The sequence below is a fragment of the Phacochoerus africanus genome, chromosome 5, assembly GCF_016906955.1.
Source record: "Phacochoerus africanus isolate WHEZ1 chromosome 5, ROS_Pafr_v1, whole genome shotgun sequence".
NCBI lineage: Eukaryota > Metazoa > Chordata > Mammalia > Artiodactyla > Suidae > Phacochoerus > Phacochoerus africanus.
Window position 1 is genome coordinate 77,325,616 of NC_062548.1, and position 20,224 is coordinate 77,345,839.

The following is a 20,224-nucleotide window of genomic DNA, read 5'->3' on the forward strand; positions in this document are numbered from 1 at the left end:
CTTCGGTTCTGTTTGCCTACAACTGAGTTAAAATTGGAGTGGTTCTAGATTGAAGGTAAGAAAAAGCAGTCATTGCCTTAGACTCATTTCCACAGTAAGCATGCTCTTCTCATCCACCAGGATGAAACTCATGTAGGGTTTGACCTGAACCCTTGGCTCAAGTGTATTATTGGGAGGGCAGTAGTGACCAGAACACTACAGGGCTTGCATGATGCTACTTTGAAAGAGGGAACATGCAGCGTCATTTGTTAGGGGATAGAAAAGGAATAAAGGCCAAGGACCACGCTCTCTCCCTGAAGAAGAGGTGAACTCCCTCTACTGCTATATTTTGAGTTCACAGAATGAGGAGGTTGACCCAGCTGTAAGAAGTATTGAGGTCCTCAGACCTCAGAAAACAATATGTGCATGTAACCTCAAAAGCTGTGAACATGAGAAAGGGAAAAAGACATTTCCAGAGTCAATCTTAATGGTTTTTGCAATACCTCTTATTTGCAGATTATTGAATTTATGTTATTGCACCCTTTGTGTGATCTCTCTTATGTATCTGATAGTTTTTATGAATAATTTTTGAGTTGTAAACTCCTGTACACTTTATTAAAATGGACATAATTAAAATAAATGACTTATTACTTTGTATTATTTCTTATCAGATCTTCCTAGGATTGAAGGCCTCCTTAAGCACCTTTCACTTAGTACCAAGCCTAGTTCTACCTTTTTTTTTTTTTTTTTTGGCTTTTTAAGGCCTCACCCTTGGCATATGGAGGTTCCCAGGTTAGGGGTCGAATTGGAGTTATAACCCCGGCCCACACCACAGCCACAGCAACGCCAGATCCGAGCCACGTCTACGACGTACAGCTCATGGCAACACCAGATCCTTAACCCACTCAGCAAGGCCAAGGGATCAAACCTGCGTCCTCACGGATACTAGTCAGATTTGTTTCCGCTGAGTCACGACGGGAACGCCATTGTTTTACATTTTTAAGTTTCAAAGAACAACTTTTGGTTGGTTGGTTGGTTTCCAATACTGGCATTGCAATTTCCTAAGACCTACTTTCCTTTCTAGGTGTTTGTGGAGGCATAAATGGAATAATACAAATAACTGAGCCATAAGGACTGAGCTGGGAAAACCACAGAACTCCCTGCTATGCAAACTTTACTATAAATTTCTAAAATATGTTATCTGAATGTGACCTGCATCAATATAGTCTTAAAAAAAAAAAAAAAAAAAAACCCAGAAAAAAAAAAAACTGAAGAGACACCATAAGAAACTATAGGGAGAAGTTTTAGGTGGAAGTGGATTTTACCTAAGAATTTGAAAATCCATACTATGGAGAAAATCTGCCTGCCTGTTTTCTTTCTGAATCTGAGAAAATGCCAGAGTCATATTTGGGCTTTAATAAGCTTGACAACCATGATTCAGGGAGAATTGGTAGTGGACAAAGTTTACAGTATGACATTAAAAGGAGATCCAGGCATACAAAGGGTTCTGGTATAATATGCATGAGTAAAATCAAAGTTGCCTACCAGTTCCCATTATGGCTCAGCAGAAACGAATCCGACTAGCATCTATGGGGACGCAGGTTCAGTCCCTGGCCTTGCTCAGCGGGTTAAGGATCCAGCGTTACTGTGATCTGTGATGTAGATCCCAGATGCTGTGGCTGTGGTATAGGCCGGCAGCTAAAGCTCCAATTTGACCCCTAGCCTGGGAACCTCCATATGCCACAGGTCCGACCCTAAAAAAAGACAAAAGTTGCCTGCTTTTCCTGAAGATTTATTTAAAATCTGATTCCTTTATCTTTATTTATTTTTTATTTTATTTTTTTTTTGTCTTTTGTCTTTTTTGTTGTTGTTGTTGTTGCTATTTCTTGGGCCGCTCCCAAGGCACATGGAGGTTCCCAGGCTAGGGGTTGAATCGGAGCTGTAGCCACCGGCCTACGCCAGAGCCACAGCAACGCGGGATCCGAGCCGCGTCTGCAACCTACACCACAGCTCACAGCAACGCCGGATCGTTAACCCACTGAGCAAGGGCGGGGACGGAACCCGCAACCTCATGGTTCCTAGTTGGATTCGTTAACCACTGCGCCACGACGGGAACTCCTGATTCCTTTATCTTTAAATGTATGCCCTCCCTAGTTCTACAATGTGAAGTTCTTGGGTTTTTTCCATTTCAAGTTCCCATTAGCCAAAAGTACAGTCTTCCTCATCTGTGACTTAGACTGCTCTGGAGGGAGCCCTTTCAGATGTGTCATGCCCACCGAGGTGCAGGAGTCAGAGCTTTGTGCAGAGGAGGCCAGAGCTTACCTGTGGTGACTTACCCCTGCCTTCACTCAAGGGAGAGCCAGAGTTAGAAGCTCCAGCTCCCACAGGGTGGACTCTGTTGGCATTTACCCTTCCATGACTCACTTTTTGCCAGCTCTGAAATCGGTTGATAAGAGACTAGCCAGCAAGGAGGTGCCCTTATACTGCCCCCTAGTTGAGAACAAAGTGGGGGGAATTAGAGTGAGACCCAAGAAAAAGCCATGAATGGATGGTTTAGACCTGTTTGTCTCGGTTTGAAGACAGAGATTCTCCTTAGGTCATGCCTTTTTCCTTGAGTTTATCTTTCATTGTATTGAAGTAATACAATCTATGGGTTTAAGTTAGCATGTCAGCTTACATGGAAGGAGACCAAGTAATTCTTCAACCTACTTTGATGTCAGCTTAGCCCAGAGGCCCAAAAGGAGTCCAGATGTTCCCTCCAGAAGGCAACCCGGTTTTCTAGTGCTGAGGCTTGGGGACAAATGCTGTCACTACATGTGGAATTCCCAAATTCGGATATTATGAAATTAGTGTTCTATCACATCTCCATGCCTCATCTTATTTTTTGTTTCTGTTTTTTGGTTTTTTGGTCTTTTGTCTTTTTAGGGCTGCACCTGTGGCACATGGACGTTCCCAGGCTAGGGGTCCAATCGGAACTATAGCTGCCGGCCTACACCAGGGACATAGCAACTCCAGATTCGCGCCTCGTCTGTGACCTACACCGCAGCCCACGACAACGCTGGATCCTTAACCCACTGAGCAAGGCCAGGGATCGAAACTGCAACCTCAAGTTTCCTAGTTGAATTCGTTTCTACTGTGCCACGATGGGAACTCCTCGTCTTGTTTTTGTGCAGGAACTTTTGACCCCAAGACATACTTTATTTTTCACTCTTTAGAGAAATCTTAGGGGAATGCATCACGATTTTCTAATAGAGTAACCAAAAATTAAATATAAACTCAGCCTTTATTCAGTTTCTGATGACTATTGCTGTTGGAAATATTCAGCTCAAGTAAAATTCAAAACAAGTAAAATTGCCCGTCAAAAACTGGTGCAAGATGAAAGAGGAGTTCCCATTGTGGCTCAGTGGGTTAAGAACCTGACGTAGTGTCCATGAAGGTGCACGTTTGATCCCTGCATAAGTGAAGTATCCAGCGTTGCTACAAGCTGTGGCATAGATCATAGATGTGGCTCAGATCTGGTGTTGCAGTGGCTGGGGTGTAGGCCTGCAGCTGCAGCTCTGATTCAGCCCTTAGCCTGGGAACTTCCATATGCCACAAGTGTGGCTATAAAAAGAAGAAAAAAAAAAGATTGATGAAAGAATGAAATCTTGACAATTTAACCCCAGTTTTTGATTTGTGAAATTTGAATTTAGTTAGGTATAGTGGCCATGAGAGGACTTAGTAGCAGAAACCATTGGTAAAATTTGGAATGAACCAAAAATTGACTGATAAATTTCCATTGTAAAAGATATATAGAAAAGACTGTATTCCAGTGAATTTAATTGCAATAAAATGGAAATACATTGCATAGGAAATTGGTCCAAGAATTAAATTGACTTAATGGAGTTGCTTAATAGAATTTCTTGATGAAAATTTGTCAGTATTAGCCCCGTTTAAATAGCTGCATTCAAAAACATTGGGTGAGGGAGTTCCTGTGGTGGTGCAGTGGGTTAAGGATCCAACTGCAGTGGCTCTGGTCACTGCAGAGACACAAGTTCAATCCCTGGCATGGGACTTCCATGTGCCACCGGTGCAGCCAAAGAAACAAATTTTTTTGTTTTGTTTTGTTTTGTTTTTTTGCAGTTCCCATTGTGACTCAGGAGAAATGAACCTGACTAGTATCCATGAGGACACAGGTTCAATTCCTGGCCTCGCTCAGTGGGTTAAGGATCTGGCGTTGCCATGAGCTATGATGTAGGTCACAGAAGTGGCTCAGATCTGGCATTGCTGTGGTTGTGGGGTAGGCCAGTGGCTACAGCTCCAATTTGACCCCTGACCTGGGAACCCCCATATGCCAAGGGTGCGGCCCTAAAAAAAAAAAAAAAAGACACAAGAAAAAAAAAATTTTTTTAATAAAACCACCCTGGTGGTTCAAAATGTCCTGGGCCTGCACATGTGCTATCAAAGTGAAGTCATCCAATGAAGAACAGACTTGTGTTCGCCAAGAAGCGGAGAGGTAAATAGTGGGATGGACTGGGAGTTTGGGGTTCATAGATGCAAACAAACTATTACAATTACAATGGATAAGCAGTGTGGTCATCCTGTGTAGCATAGGCAACTATATCCAATCTTTTGGGATAGACCATGATGGAAAATCATATATTAAAAAAAGAATGTAGGTGTAGGTATGACTGAATCCCTTTGCTGTACAGCAGAAATTGGCACAACACTGTAAATCCACTAAAATTAAAAAAAAAAAAAAAAGTGGGAGTTCCCTTCATGGCTCAGCAGTTAACAAACCCGACTAGGATCCATGAGGACACAGGTTCGATCCCTGGCCTCACTCAGTGGGTTAAGTATCTAGCCTTGCCGTGAGCTGTGCTGTAGGTGGAAGATCAAGCTTGTATCCTGCGTTGCTGTGGTGTAAGCTGGTGGCTGTAGCTCCGATTTGACCCCTAGCCTGGGAACTTCCGTATGCTGTGGGTATGGCCCTAAAAAAAAAAAAGTGAGGTTGTCCAGATGACCATTAGCTAAATGGATCAGGAGAGAAGTCTTGACTTCTGGCAAAGGGAAATTCTCAGTGAGTGGTATTTCAATGCCTAGATGTAGGTGAGTTCAATCAAGGAGAATGTAGAGTGAGGAGAAAGCACTTATCCTTTGGGAATATCAACATTTAAAACGTAGGTGGAGGAGTTCCCGTCGTGGCGCAGTGGTTAATGAATCCGACTGGGAACCATGAGGTTGCGGGTTCGGTCCCTGCCCTTGCTCAGTGGGTTAGCGATCCGGCGTTGCCGTGAGCTGTGGTGTAGGTTGCAGACACGGCTCGGATCCCGCGTTGCTGTGGCTCTGGCGTAGGCTGGCCCAAGAAATAGCAACAACAACAACAACAACAAAAAATAAATAAATAAAAAGAAAAAAATAAAACGTAGGTGGGAAAAAAAAGCCATGAAATAAACTAAACCACAAATATAGATAGAAAAACAGAAGGTGACACCAAAACTAAGGGAGGAAAAAATTTCAAAAATAAGCCATGGTCAATAGTGTTAAATGCCACAGAGAGATCAAAAGAGACAAAAATGCTTGTTTGATTTGTTGGTTATTGATGATCTCAGCAAGAGCAGTTCCAGTAAAGTGGTGGGGAGTGATTGCAGTGGGCTAAGAAATAAGCAGGATGTAGAAAAACGAAAGATAATATTTTAAAGAAGAGGGAGTTCATTTTATATAAGGACCTTGAATAATCCATAACATAAGAACATGGTATATCTCCACTGATTCCCCCTGCAACACATACCTGGTCCCCAAGGCTTTTTTTTTTTTTTTTCATTATAGTGACTATTTTTCTTAAAAGATTTATCTTCCTTGGGAGTTCCCGTCGTGGCTCAGTGGTTAACAAATCCGACTGGGAACCATGAGGTTGTGGGTTTGATCCCTGGCCTTGCTCAGTGGCTTAAGGATCCGGCATTGCCAGGAGCTGTGATGTGGGTTGCAGATGCAGCTCGGATCCCGAGTTGCTGTGGCTGTGGTGTAGGCTGATTAGACCCCTAGCCTAGGAACCTCCAAATGCCGTGGGAGCGGCTCTAGAAAGGGCAAAAAGACAAAAAAAAAAAAAGATTTATCTTCCTTAAATTAACTGCCATATCTTATTATATCTAACTTGCATTTCAATATCATTGATTTGGATTTTTTTTTTTCCTCCAGTTCTCATAATAGTAACATCACTGAACAAATGTTTAGATGACATTTTTAGGCTAGAAAAAGAGAGGAGTTCCTGCTGTGGCTCAGTGGTAATGAACCTGACTAGTATCCATGAGGACATGGGTTCAATCCTTGGCCTTGCTCAGTGGGTTGAGAATCCGATTTGCCATTAACTGTGGTGTAGGTCACAGACTCAGCTTGGATCTGGCATTGCTGTGGCTGTGGTGTAGGCAGGCAGCTACAGCTACCATTCAACCCCTAGCCTGGGAACTTCATATACCGTGGGTATGGGCCTAAAAAGATTAAAAAAAAAAAAAGAAGAAGAAGAAAAGGAGAATTATACCATAATAACAGTAAATTAAAAAACAAACAAACAAACAAACAGCAAGTCACCGAGGTAGGCTAAGTAATGCCTTCCTATTCCTCCCAAATGTCCTTGTTCTAATCCCCAGAACTAGTGAATGACATTACCTTATACAGCAAAAGGGATACAGCACATGTGATCAAGTTAAAAGTCTTAAAATGGGGAGGTTATCCTGGATTATCCAGGTGGGCCCAGCACAAACAGAGTGTAATTTCAGAAAGACACAGCAGTTAGAGAAGAAGGTGATGTGATGACAGAAATAAAGATTGGAGCGATACTTTGAAAATGGAAGAAGCCAAAGAATACAGGTAGCCTCTAGCTGATTAAAAAGACAAGGAGACAGATTCTCCCCTCAAAGCTTCTAAAAGGAGCCAGCCCTGCTGACAATTTGACGTTAGCCCAATGAAAATTATTTTAAACATCTGACTTCCCAGACTCTACGAGAAGTTTCCTGTTTTAAGCCACCAACGTCTGTGATCATTCGTTACAGTAGAAATAGGAAACTACCCTAGTCACTAAGCCAGTGCAGTGACAACACCAGATCCTTAAGCTGCTGTGCCACAGAGAACTCCCTGACAATTTTTAATATTTGCATTTATTCCGTATTTTGCACACGAGTTGAGACTTCATTAGTCTTTTATGTAGCACTTTCAAATTTGTATAAAATATGACCATGCTTAGAGCTTCAACGGAAATGAACAGAAAGCTAGGGAGCTTGCCAGTGGGGAATATGGATAAAGAAGAATTAATGAGGGAAACACTTGAATATGTCTGTATGCCAGCAGCTAAGAAGAAACAATCTGTAGAGAGGGAATAGATGAAGATGAAGGAATAACAAAATGAAAAGTAAATGAAGGAGCTCCTGTTGTGGCATGGAAGAAACCAATCTGACTAGGAACCATGAAGTTGCAGGTTCGATCCCTGGCCTTGCTCAGTGGGTTAAAGATCCTGTGTTGCCGTGAGCTGTAGTGCAGGTCTCAGACGCAGCTCAGATGATGTTGCTGTGGCTGTGGTATAGGATCGCAGCTGTTGCTCCAACTCGACTCCTAGCCTGGGAACCTCCATACACCACAGGTGCAGCCCTGAAGAAAAAAAAAGCAAAAAAAAAAAAGCAAAGTAAATGGACAGCAAGCAAGCACACCCAGCACCCAGATCTTGGTTTCTTAACACAATTCTCTAATAAAAGGAACCGGGGCTCCATGGACAATGGCTGATTCTGGGGCTGGGTGGAAAATATATAAGATATATAAGAACCAGGAGCATTGGTAATGTCAGAAAAGTAAAGGTGTCTAAAAAAAGTCACTGGGACACAGACCCAACCTGAATGAACTTCCAATGGTCAAAGCTGAAACAACATAAGCAATGAAATAACATAATAATAGACTACAACAAAGTTTAAAGTAAATATCCATGAGTCCAGGCTGACATAAAAAAAATGACTAAATAAATGAAGAAAAGGCTTTTCTCACACAGAAGAATTTCAGTGAATTTATTTAGATTCCCCCATACCTCCAAAGTGGACCTTAATCCCACAAACTTTGACTGTGGGTTGTGTTTTCAAAGAGGAGTATGTGGGAGTCCCCTTGTGGCACAGCAGGTTAAGGATCTGGCATTGTCACTGCTGCAGCTTGGGTTGCTGCTGTGGTGTATATTCAATCCCTGGCCCAGGAATTCCGCATGCTGCATGCATGGCCAAAAAAAGGGAAAAATAAAATTAAAAAAATAATATGAACTCTTGATATGATGTGACGAGGACACTTCACATTTATGGTCTTCCTCCCTCAGACCTATAACCAAGAGAATAATGCTGACCTCTGGAGTTTGGCTAATGTTTCCTTAGCTGTGTCGAATACACAATGGTAATATAAGATGCTATCAAAAGGGGAAACTGGGTAAGGGACATGCAGAAACCATCTGTACCATTTTTGCAAATTTATGTGAATAGAATATATCTTAGAACATAAAATTTACTTAAAAAATAATAAATTGGGGGAGTTCCCATCGTGGCTCGGTGGTTAATGAATCTGACTAGGAACCATGAGGTTTCAGGTTTGATCCCTGGCCTCGCTCAGTGGGTTAAGGATCCGGCATTGCCGTGAGCTGAGGTGTAGGTCACAGATGCGGCTCGGATCCCGCGTTGCTGTGGCTCTGGCGTAGGCTGGCGGCTACCTCTCCAATTAGACTCCTAGCCTGGGAACCTCCATATGCTGTGGGTGTGGCCCTAGAAAAAAGCAAAAAAGACAAAAATAAATAAATAAATAAAAATAATAAATCGGGCAAAGTCCCTAAGAACTGGGAAGGGGAGTAAAGAGGCAGACGGATCCAGATGAAGGTACTGGCTTGGGGTCAGGAAGATGCCTCTTCTTCTATGCAAGGAAGGAGTTAAGATAAATGCAGTGCTGGGGAGGAGAACTTCTTTCTACCCTGTTAGGTTCTGTTGGGGGCTGGCAAATTAAACTGACAAATGAAAGATTAGCAAGAGAAAAGAGATTTTTATTCACATACTTACATGGGAGTTCACAGAAAAATATAACTCAAGGAGGTGGTTAAGTAGTTCTTGTTGTGGCTCAGCAGTAATGAACCTGACTGGTATCCATGAGGACTCAGGTTAGATCCCTGGCCTCGCTCAGTGTGTTAAGGATCTGTGGCTGTGGTGTAGGCCAGCAGCTGTAGCTCCCATGCAACCCCTAGCCTGGGAACCTCCATATCCCGCAGGTGTGGCCATAAAAGAAAAAAAAAGAGGAGATGGTTAGATTTGGGGGCTTATATACCATCTTAGTAAGGTGTTGTTGCAAATAATCAATAAACAATCTATAATAAGAATAGAAAAGGGTTTTATTCAGGCCAAACTGAGGACTATAGCCAGAAAAACAGCCTCTCAGTAGCTCTCAGAAGACTGCTCTACAGAAGTGTAGGAAGAGACAGTATACATGTAATTTTGGGGGGCCAGGAAATACATTAGTCAAGTACACATCTTGATAAAGATTACTGCTAATAAAAAATAACTAATAGCTCAAGTTAATGATTTTAGTAACTTTCTATATGTGGGAAAATGCAAGAATCCAGGGTCACTGCAATCTTCCTGAGGTAAGCATCTTAACTTATCTAGGTGCCAATTTATTCAAAACACAGAACGCCTTTTTTTTTTTTTTTTTTAAATGGCTGCACTGGTGGCATATGGAGGTTCCCAGGCTAGGGGCTGAACCAGAGCTACAGCTGCCAGCCTACACCACAGGTGCAGCAACACGGGATCCGAGCTGCGTCTGTGACCTACACCTCGGCTCACAGCAATGCTGGATCCTTAACCCACTGAACAAGGCCAGGAATCGAACCTGTGTCCTCATGGATACTAGTCGGGTTTGTTAACCCCTGAGCCATGAAGGGAATTCCCAGAACACCTTTCGTTTTGTTTTGTTGTTGTCGTTTTTTTCCCCTGAATTCCCCTCAGGACCCCCACCGTGAGCCAGAGCAGGGGATTGTGACTGATCCCTTCATATAACTGGATGGTGGGCAACAACCTGTTAATGTGTAAAGGAGATGTACAAGGTATGGTTGACAGCTGAAAAGACAGATTGTTTCAGCATAAAGTTCAAGGCAAATCATGTATAAACCAGAATAACCCTACACCTCACGATGTGAAAATTTCTTCCAACAATGGGAAGAGGAAGCGGAAGAAGAGAAGGGCGCCTATGGGAAAACAAATGACTTTAGGAAAAGATAAATGAGTTCTCAGGAGAATAGAGATATGATGTCTGCATAAGTGTTTTTTTTATCCTTGAGTTAATCTTTCCTGGTTGCTGGACTCCTAGGAAGAGGATTTATAATAGGTGAATTCTTTTAGGAGCCTCTACTTTTAGGTAGATAAGGGGAGTTCAAAACACATCTCCTGAAGTGGTATATTCTGGATGGCTTCAGCAAAAAGTGTTTAGAAAGGGCAGGGCTCTGACAGTTTAGAAAGTCAAACGCCACCACTGCTACCACCAAAAGGCTTCTATCTTTTTCTCTATGAAGTAAAATCTGCTAAGAATGAGGGGGCATGTGTGTGTTTGGAGTAGGTAATAAAGGGAAGGTTTAAAATATATGCAACCAGTATCTTGAATATAATGAGTTCAGTAAGATACAATCAGAAACTAGCTTTTTTTTTCGGTCTTTTTAGGACGGCACCTGCAGCACATGGAGGTTCCCAGGCTAGGGGATGAATGGGAGTTACAGTTGCCAGCCTACACCACAGTCACAGCAACTTGGGATCTGAGCTGCATCTACAACCAACACCTCAGCTCACGGCAACGCTGGATCCTTAACCCACTGAGTGGGGCTAGGGATCGAACTCTCATCCTCATGGGTACTAGTTGGGTTCATTACCTCTGAGTCACAATGGGAAAGACAGAAAAGGGCTTTTTTAATATATATATGTATATATTCTATTTATTTATTTTTATTTTATTTATTTTTGGCTTTGCACACAGCATACAGAAGTTCCTGGGCCAGGGATCCAACCCAAGCCACAGCCATGACAACACCGGATTCTTAGCCTGCTGAGCTATCAGAGAATTCCAGGAAAGGGCTTAAATGTCACCTGTTTGCTCTCCCTGCCTTACTCCTTGGTAAAATTTCCATTGTTTCTGGTCATTTTTGACTTTTTTTTTTTTTGCAGCCTCAAGCAGCATCTTGATATGGGAATCTCAGTTCCCAGACCAGGCAATGAACCTGAGCCTCAACTGTGAAAGCTCAGAATCCTAACCACTAGACGATGAGGGAACTTCCTGGTCACTTAACAGCATTAAAAACTATTTTACTTTCTATCTTACTCTCAGGTATTTAAAAAATATGGCCCAAGTCTTTAAAACTTCCATCTTGTACCTGCCTTCGAACTTTGCTTTTTTCCCTTGGTTAGGCATGGAGACCAGCCTCCTCCTCTTTTTACACCTGCCTCCTGTAGGTCGGGGCAGGAGGAAGGAGCTTGGGATCACGGAGCAGTGGTCCCTTTCCTTGGCTGGGGTTGCCTGTGGCTTTCTGCACTGTTCCCTGAAGGGGGAACAACTTATGCAAAAGGCCCTTAGGTGGGAAATGATGTGGCATATTTAAGAAGAGGGGAAAAAGAGAGGAGGCTGGCAGTCTGCCTTCCAGAGAGTTCTTGCTCACATATGCAAGCACACGCTGGTAGACACAAACTATTTTTCAGAAATGGGATCATGTATACGTGCTGTTTCTAACCAATTTTGTTTTCCAATTAACATAAATGCCCCCCCCCCCCATTTTTTAAATCAGTTTTTGCAAGGGAGAGAAACATATTTTGGTGGCTGATTGAAATGCTAATTGGCAGGAGTTCCCTGCAGGGTTAAGAGTCCAGCGGTTGTGGCTTGGGTCCCTGCTCTGGTGCAGGTTTCATCTCTGGTCCAGGAACTTCCACATGCTGCCGATGCAGGAAAAAAGCAAAAACAAAAAACTTTCAAAATGCTAATTGTCATAAACTCCCTGAAGTGAATTTTCTTACTCACTCGCAAGAAAATGAGACTACCTGGAATGAGGTTCCAAAAAGCACCAACGTTTAAGAGGTGAGCAGATGAAATCCCGCGAAGGAGAAGGAGTAACCAGAAAAATAGTAGGAAAAATCGGCAGTTGTGATGCCAGGGAAGCGGCAGTCTTTCGTGCTTACTTAAGGACACTTGGGCAAGCGCCGCAAACATTTCTTTTTCTCTCTCTCCCACTGTCCAACCTCAAGCAGTAGGTAGGAAACGATTTCAAGACAGCCTACCTCAGCCACAGCAGAGCCACACATGACCGGTAGGGTGCGCTATCCAAGTGCCTCGCCAGTTCCAGGCCGGCCTGCGCCTGCGCTCGCGCCTGCGCGGGGCTCGGGCGCTTTCGCGAAGGGGACGGGGAAGGGTGCAGAAGAGCGGCCTGCCCCATGCCTGCGCTCTTGGACTAAGATGGCGGTGGCACCCCACCTGGGCTGGGGAGCTGCGGCAGCTGCCGCGGGGCTGCGAAGGCGGTAGGTGGTGAGCCTCGAGCTATGTGTAGGGGTGCCGCTGGGCTTAACAGCAGAGCGATCGCCGCCCCGCCCTGCTGTCTCTTAAACTGGGTGGGGAGAAGTGCCCCTGACCTTGCCTTTGGGTCCGCCCCCGTCGCCCATGTTAGGGGCTTAATCCTGAGGTGGTCTTCTCTCCAGGGCGACCCCCGGATCTGGCGGACCCTGCAGTGCCTTGTTCCAGGCTCCGAGACCTGGTGCCTGTGTCCCTGCGGGGAGGAGGCTCGCAGAGACCGGCTGTAGGGACCCAACCGAGGAGCCCTTTGTAAATCGCGGGGCCCCTCCATCCCCTCCTCCACATGCATTCCCTCTGCCTTTCTTCACAAAATCGGAATGTCAGACCGAATTTCACTCATTTTCTCAGTGAGGCCCAGAAAGGGAACATGACCTTTCGGAGGCTACACAGCATCTAAGTGATGGAACTCTGATGAGCATCCAGAACCCTAGATTTCCTCCCTCTCACTAACTAAACCCACTCCGTTCCCTATTTTTTCTTCTTTCCATTTGCCCTGTCTTTGAGTTTGGCCTCCCAATGACATCTATCAACATTGGTTAGGTGAAAGGCACCGAGGACTTAACGTAGGTGTTTTACCTCGATTTCTCTTACGGAGCAAAAGGAGCCTAACAGAGGTTGACCTCCTGAGTGGTAGGAGTATCAGTGCTCTTGATGCTCTTGAAGTTGAAAGGTATTTCCTAAAAAATTAGGTTTGCAGAGATTTTTGTATTAGTCACTTCCTGTCTCCCTTTATTTATTTATTTAGTCTTTTTGGGGCCCGCACAGGCAGCATATGGAAGTTCCCAGGCTAGGGGTCAAATTGGAGCTATAGCGGCAGGCCTGCACCACAGCCACAGCAAGGAGGGATGCGAGCCACCACGTCTTCAACCTACACCACAGCTCAGGGCAACAGAGGATCCCCAAACCACTGAGAGAGGCGTGGCATGGAACCTGCATCCTCATGGATACTAGTCAGTTTCAGTTTCTCCTGAGCCACAAGGGGAATTCCTCCCTCTCTTATTTTTGAGTAGATCTATTCTGGGATTAATTTAACTCACCTTTACCATTTCATGACTCTAAACCCATCTCAGTCAATTTTTTTTTTTTTTTTTTTGCCATTTCTTGAGCCGCTCCCGCGGCATATGGAGGTTCCCAGGCTAGGGGTCGAATCGGAGCTGTAGCCACTGGCCTACGCCAGAGCCACAGCAACGCGGGATCCGAGCCGCGTCTGCAACCTATACCACAGCTCACAGCAACGCCGGATTGTTAACCCACTGAGCAAGGGCAGGGACCGAACCCTCAACCTCATGGTTCCTAGTCGGATTCGTTAACCACTGCGCCACGACGGGAACTCCTCAGTCAAAATATTTATCCATTCTGCCTTTTCCTTGGGCTGAAAGGAAACTCTCTTCTAGCTGTATTTCCTGCATTTGGTGTATTTCTTTATTACATAGTATGCAAGATTTAGGTGGTGAGCTGTAAATAAACATGTTTTCACCTCAAACCTATCACATAATAATAATAGTGGTAGCTAACATTTATTGAACACATGCTTCATGGTCTAGTACTGTTTTAAGCACTTGACATAAATTATCTCTGCCCCAATCTTTGAAGTAGCTGTGAATGCTAAGTTCATTTTAGAAATGAGGAGCAGAGGTAGGTCATGCTAACTGCTAAGGAACAGAAATGAACACAGTCCCTCCTTTTTTATGAGTTTGCAGATGAAAATAATCAGAGAAATGTAAAAAAAAAGTGATCACATATGCTTAGAATTCCTTAATGACTCCAGTGAAATGAAAATTGGATGGCAATAGTATTTAAAGTAAACTGGATTTTAAAGTAACTTTCTGAAATTTTTCACTACCAACATCTCTTTTTTTTTTTCTTTTTGGTTTTTAGGGCCACACCCACAGCATATGGAAGTTCCCAGGCTAGGGATTAAATTGGAGCTACAGCTGCCAGCCTACGCCACAGCCATAGTAACATGGGATCTGAGCCACATCTGTGACCTACACCACAGCTCACAGCAACGCCAGATCCTTAACCCACTGAGCAAGGCCAGGGGTTGGACCCATACCTCATGGATCCTACTTGGGTTTGTTAACCACTGAGCCATGGAGGGAACTCCCAAAGTCTCCTTTTATTTTCTTTTTCAGTAATGTTTATTTTTCCCGTCTCTCTTTGTCAAAGCCATGCAAAAAATAGCCAATCAACACTTCTTTGGAAGTTTTGTAATTTTGATTATTTAGAATGATATTCAGAGTGCAGTAACCACAATTACAAAACAGGGTCAGTTTGTTCTCAGTCAAAAAGCACATACAGGTTGTCAGCTTTTTTAGAGGGTTGGTGGAGAATAGTACACTTTCTATTAGACTTTCAGAAGTATTGACGTTCTTTTCCAAATAAATAGCATAGGTTACCTCCTTCCAGGGAAACATGATGGGAGACAGAAAAGGAGGGAGACTTCACTGTGTTTACTTTTGTTTCCTTTGAGTTTTGAACTATATGACTTTATTACTTAATGTTTTTTGCTTGTTCGTTTGTTTTAATCCAAAAAGGGAGAAACGGGAGTTCCTGTAGTGCTGCAGTGGTTAATGAATCCAACTAGGAACCACGAGGTTGTGGGTTCGATCCCTGGCCTTGCTCAGTGGGTTAAGGATCCGGCGTTGGCATGAGCTGTGGTGTAGGTCAGATGCGGCTCGGATCCCGCATTGCTGTGGCTCTGGTGTAGGCCAGCAGCTACAGCTCCGATTAGACCCCTAGCCTGGGAACCTCCATATGCCGGCGGGAGCGGCCCTAGAAAAGGAAAAAAAAAAGGAAGAAACAGTTTGTAGTTCTTTGCTTCCTTCATGCATAGCTAAGAGTCTGGGACTCCAAGTTATAAATCACGAATGTAGACACATTTCTGTTTCTTAACACCGGATATTGCATTATTCAGGCTTTAAATTTCCTCTTGAGCTTTTTTTAAAAATTGTTTTTAGATATTGCTTGCCTAATGGTGTGGAAATAAAGTTGTGGATGGAAAATGAAAATTCAGCTTTGTTATTTTCATTATGGGTTTTTTTTTCATGCATGAGAAATAGAAATTTGAGCTTAAAAGAGTATCTGTTAACATCATTTTTATTTGTTTTTAAATGTAGATTCTGTCAGATGATGAATCCATATACCATTAAGAAACAGCCTCTGCATCAGTTTGTCCAAAGACAACTTTTTCCACTACCTGCAACTTTATATAACCCAGGTAAAAGTTCATCTCTTTCAGAGCAAATTGTGTTTCAGAGGCTAATGAAACAGTGCTTGAATGAAGTTTTGTGGGTCATAAAAGATGAGAATTTGTAAATTTTCTGTTTGGTAACCTATAAAAAGAACAAAGCATTGTTTCTGTCCTAAATCACACTTTGTTATAATTGCTTACACAAATAATTTGGCATTAAATTTCAAGAATCTTGAGTACGGTGTCCAGTAGATCTGACATCTGAGTATAACACATCTTCTGGAACATCAAATGTTTCTCAATAAATAATTTCTGAAATGGAAATATTGTAAAGAGAAGTTACAAATAAGTTTGTGTTTCAAAGAATCATTACAGATTTTAAGCTGTTGCCCTCCTTATTTTGATAAGAATACTTCTAAAATCAGTACCTTTCTAGCTTTCACCCAGGCCTTAGAAAATTTTTTGTCAAATTAATCACTATGGTTTTGTTGACAAGTTTGTTGATATTACATGCTTTTATTTTCTTTAATACTAAAAATAGATATGAAGATAGGATTTAAAATTAGTGAAACATAAAAATTATGTAAAATTATTGAAATTATTGAAATGTCATGGGTTAGATAACCTTGAGGGGAGGGTGTATGTTTGTGTGTACGCGTCTGTGTGGAGATGCCTACCTACCTATGTGTGTTTATGGAGCTATAAGAGTTTGAATCCAGCTCTTGGCCAATCTCCATTTCTGACACTGCCTTGACCTCCTCCTTGCCATACTCGGAAGGTGGCTAACTCTAGCTAAAGGCTTGAGTAGCATTAGGGTAGAGACCTTAACTCTCCTGTATACTAGGGTAAGAACAGGACTGCCTTGCCTATCTCCTTGAATCACAGAATAATTTGGGCATAAATATTGAGTAAACTCAGCATGTTAAGCTACATTCATTGGACTTTTAGGTTTTGTAGAACTGAATTATGTGGTCATCTAGGCTTTTCAGATTGGAAACCCACTGATTTTAGTCTTTGATGTTGACTTCAGTCTCCATTATATTTGGGGGGAGCCTATGACTCCCTGTTTATCTGTTACCTCTTATACCAGGCGTAATAGGAAGGATTAAGATCAGTCTCTCGATCCTATTGTAACCCTTATGATGCTTTCAGGGCATTTTTCTGGGTGATGGACCTGGGAGTCATTTTTTAAAATACTTAATTAAACCAATTTAGACTATAATTGGAATGATTTTATTAATACCTAGTCAAATAACTCTTTTGAAATAGCTTTGTTCAGTGTCAAAAGAGAAAATTTATGTAGTGATATCATATATTATACTTTCTACTTCACAAATTGTATGTAGATTATATTCTATTATTTTTTGCATTTATAGTTTTTCAAGTATTTCTAAAAGTTTTTCTTTCTGACCTGTGTAGTTTTATACAAATGAACTGAGTAGAATAAAGCCAGATTTAATTCTTCAGATATTGGTAGAGTTCCTAATATGTGTAGGTTACCAATAAATTATTAAGAAAGGCCACAGAAATGATTGGTCAGAACCAGAGTTAAGAGAACCTTGTTGTCTTTATATTTACAGAAAGTGGTGGCAGCCCTCTTTAATGTACCATGTAAAAAATTGTTCCCTTCTCGGAGTTCCTGTTGTGGCTCAGCAGAAACGAATCTGACTGGCATCCATGAGGATGCAGGTTCCATCCCTGGCCTTGCTCAGTGGGTTAAGGATCTGACGTTTCCGTGGGCTTGGATCCCGGGTTGCTGTTGCTATGGTGTAGGCCAGCGGCTGCAGCTCCAATTCAACCCCTAGCCTGGGAACCTCCATGTGCCTCAGGTGAAGCCCTAAAAAGACACACCAAAAAAATTGTTCCCTTATAACGTAGATTGTCAGTGGAATTTACTGGTTGAAAGTATAAACATTTTAAATCTGTACTTTGGCATTAAGGGTTATCATTTTTAATTTTTCTCTTTTTTTAGAATTTGCCCAGTCACTAAGTCACCAGCCGACATCTTATAGGACGATGACCTAAGTAAATTGTATGGGAGTTTAATTTTAGTTTACCAAGGAAATGACTCAACATCAATTAGCTGGAATTGCATGGCAAGGTGCAAAAATAAGCTCAGCTGTCAAATTAGAATCTTCTCTTGTAATAGTTAAGAAAAGCATTTTTATACCAACCATATGTTTTGCCAAATTTAATCTCTTTCTAATTTAAAATAAAACTCTTTTTTTTTTTTTTGTCTTTTTGCTATTTCTTGGGCCGTTCCCTCGGCATATGGAGGTTCCCAGGCCAGGGGTTCAGTCAGAGCTGCAGTCACCCCCCCACGCCAGAGCCACAGCAATGCAGGATCCGAGCCGCGTCTGCAACCTACGCCACAGCTCATGGCAACGCCGGATCGTCAACCCACTGAGCAAGGGCAGGGACCGAACCCGCAACCTCATGGTTCCTAGTCGGATTCGTTAACCACTGCGCCACGACGGGAACTCCTAAAATAAAACTCTTTCTTTTTGACATTTTACTCTTCCTTAAGGTAGGTGGTATGAGAATTATGACAGGACAGAAAGACTGGTCTTAAATATATTTTCCTTCTATGCTGGGCACCAATAAGTATGGAGTGGCAGTATACACAGTGATTAAGCAAGTCAGTGCTGGAAAATTGGCCAGGCTGGAATCCTGGCTCTGTCACTTAACTAGCTGCCTGACTTCAAGCTTTAATTTCCTCATTTTATTTTATTTTAAATTTTATTGGAGGATAGTTGATTTATAGTGTTGTGCTAGTTTCTCAGCAAAGTGAATCAGTTGTACATATATCTATTCTTTTTCAGATGTTTCCTCTGTAGGTTATTACAGAATATTGAGTAGAGTTCTCTGTGCTACATAGTAGGTTCTCGTTGGTTATCTTTTTTTGTATAGTCATGTGAATATGTTAACCTCACAGTTTCCTCGTTTTACATTAGGATAAAAACAGTGCTTTCTCAGCAGGATGTAAGGATTAAATGATGAAATTCACATAGAGTGTTTAGCACCATGCCCAGCATGTGATAATTACTCAGTAAACTAACCTATAATTCAGTGTTGTCATTTTGTTTTTTTAAAAGTCGGAAGGTGTATTTTTTTTGTTTGTTTTGCTTCTTGGGGCCACACCCACAGCATATGAAAGTTCCCGGGCTAGGGGTCGAATAGGAGCTACAGCTGCCAGCCTACACTATAGCCACAACAATGTGGGATCCTTTGGACATCTGTGACTTACTCCACAGCTCAAGGCAACGCTGGATCCTTGACCCAACTAAGCGAGGCCAGGGATTGAACCCGCATCCTCATGGATACTAGTTGCATTAATTTCTGTTTCGCACAGCAGGAGCTCCAGAAGGTGTATTTTTTATAATAAGTAACCAGCGCCTGTTTAATATTAGGTTTAAACTTTTAAAACCCCGGTACTATCCTTTTGTCCTCCAAATTTTTATCATAATAGCAGGGTAGGAAATTAAAAATTCTGTAAATCTATCGTAGCCCTACTAGGAACAGAGAAGAAAGAATCTCGAAGATAGTTTTAAAATATTCCACAAAGTAATTCAGACAGATTCCTGCTTAAATGGTAATTTACAATGTTAGTAACTCTGTACCATTGGACAAGTTACCTAACTCTAAGTGACTTAACAAGTTACTTATCTCTAAGCCTCAGTTTCTTCATCTGTAAAATGGGAATAAAAATACCCTCTTCATAGGGTTGTTGAAGGCTTAAGTATATTTAAAGCACTCAGGTCTGTCTCTGACATGTAATAAGTAAGCATAAAATAAATGTTAGTTGTTATTGTAAGTTTACTTGTTCTTAAAAAATGTTAGCACTTTGGAAGGTGATAATGGTTTATGATTTTAGCCAATTTGGTACTGAGTTGCCCAGTAGAATACATAAAGGACTACTGAATTATGGTACACCTTCCTGCTTAAGTGTAGGATACTTCTAGAATCTGTTGAGAAACAAAACTTTGTAAATAACCAGTATTAATATAAAATGCAATGTAGTTATTTTAAATATTTTGATAAATTTGTTTCTTGTCTTTAACAATTCTTATTTTGTCTGCTTGAGCAATAAAGCTTTATTGCCTTTTTTTCTAATTTTTCTTATTTCTTCTGGTTCTCTGAAAATGAGCACTTCATAGTCCATAAACTCGTTAACTACATTGTCTAGAATAACATTCTTTCTTCTTTTTTCTCTTTTAGTGAGATGCATGTTTATTCAAACGCAAGATACTCCAAATCCCAATAGTTTAAAGTTTATTCCTGGAAAGCCAGTTCTTGAGACAAGGACCATGGATTTTCCCACACCAGCTGCAGCATTTTGCTCCCCTCTGGCTAGGTATATTATTATTTTTAACTTGCTTTTACCAAGAAACAACAATAACTAACTTTGGTGTTAAGGTACCCTTGTTTAACTATTCCACTTTTTTTTTTAATTTATTTTTATTTTTTTGT

General features: G+C 41.9%; 1 protein-coding gene across 1 annotated transcript in view; it reads left to right on the top strand.

The window, feature by feature from the left end:
* Positions 1 to 12,359: 12,359 nt before the first annotated feature.
* The window catches only part of NFU1 (NFU1 iron-sulfur cluster scaffold), a 28,229-nt gene continuing 20,364 nt past the window's right edge, over positions 12,360 to 20,224 (top strand). Inside the window, exons 1-3 of the mRNA XM_047781880.1 lie at positions 12,360 to 12,509; positions 15,681 to 15,781; positions 19,973 to 20,108. Of these exons, the coding sequence (XP_047637836.1) occupies positions 12,448 to 12,509; positions 15,681 to 15,781; positions 19,973 to 20,108 (299 nt within the window). The 5' untranslated portion in view covers positions 12,360 to 12,447. The remainder of the gene's footprint in view (positions 12,510 to 15,680; positions 15,782 to 19,972; positions 20,109 to 20,224) is intronic.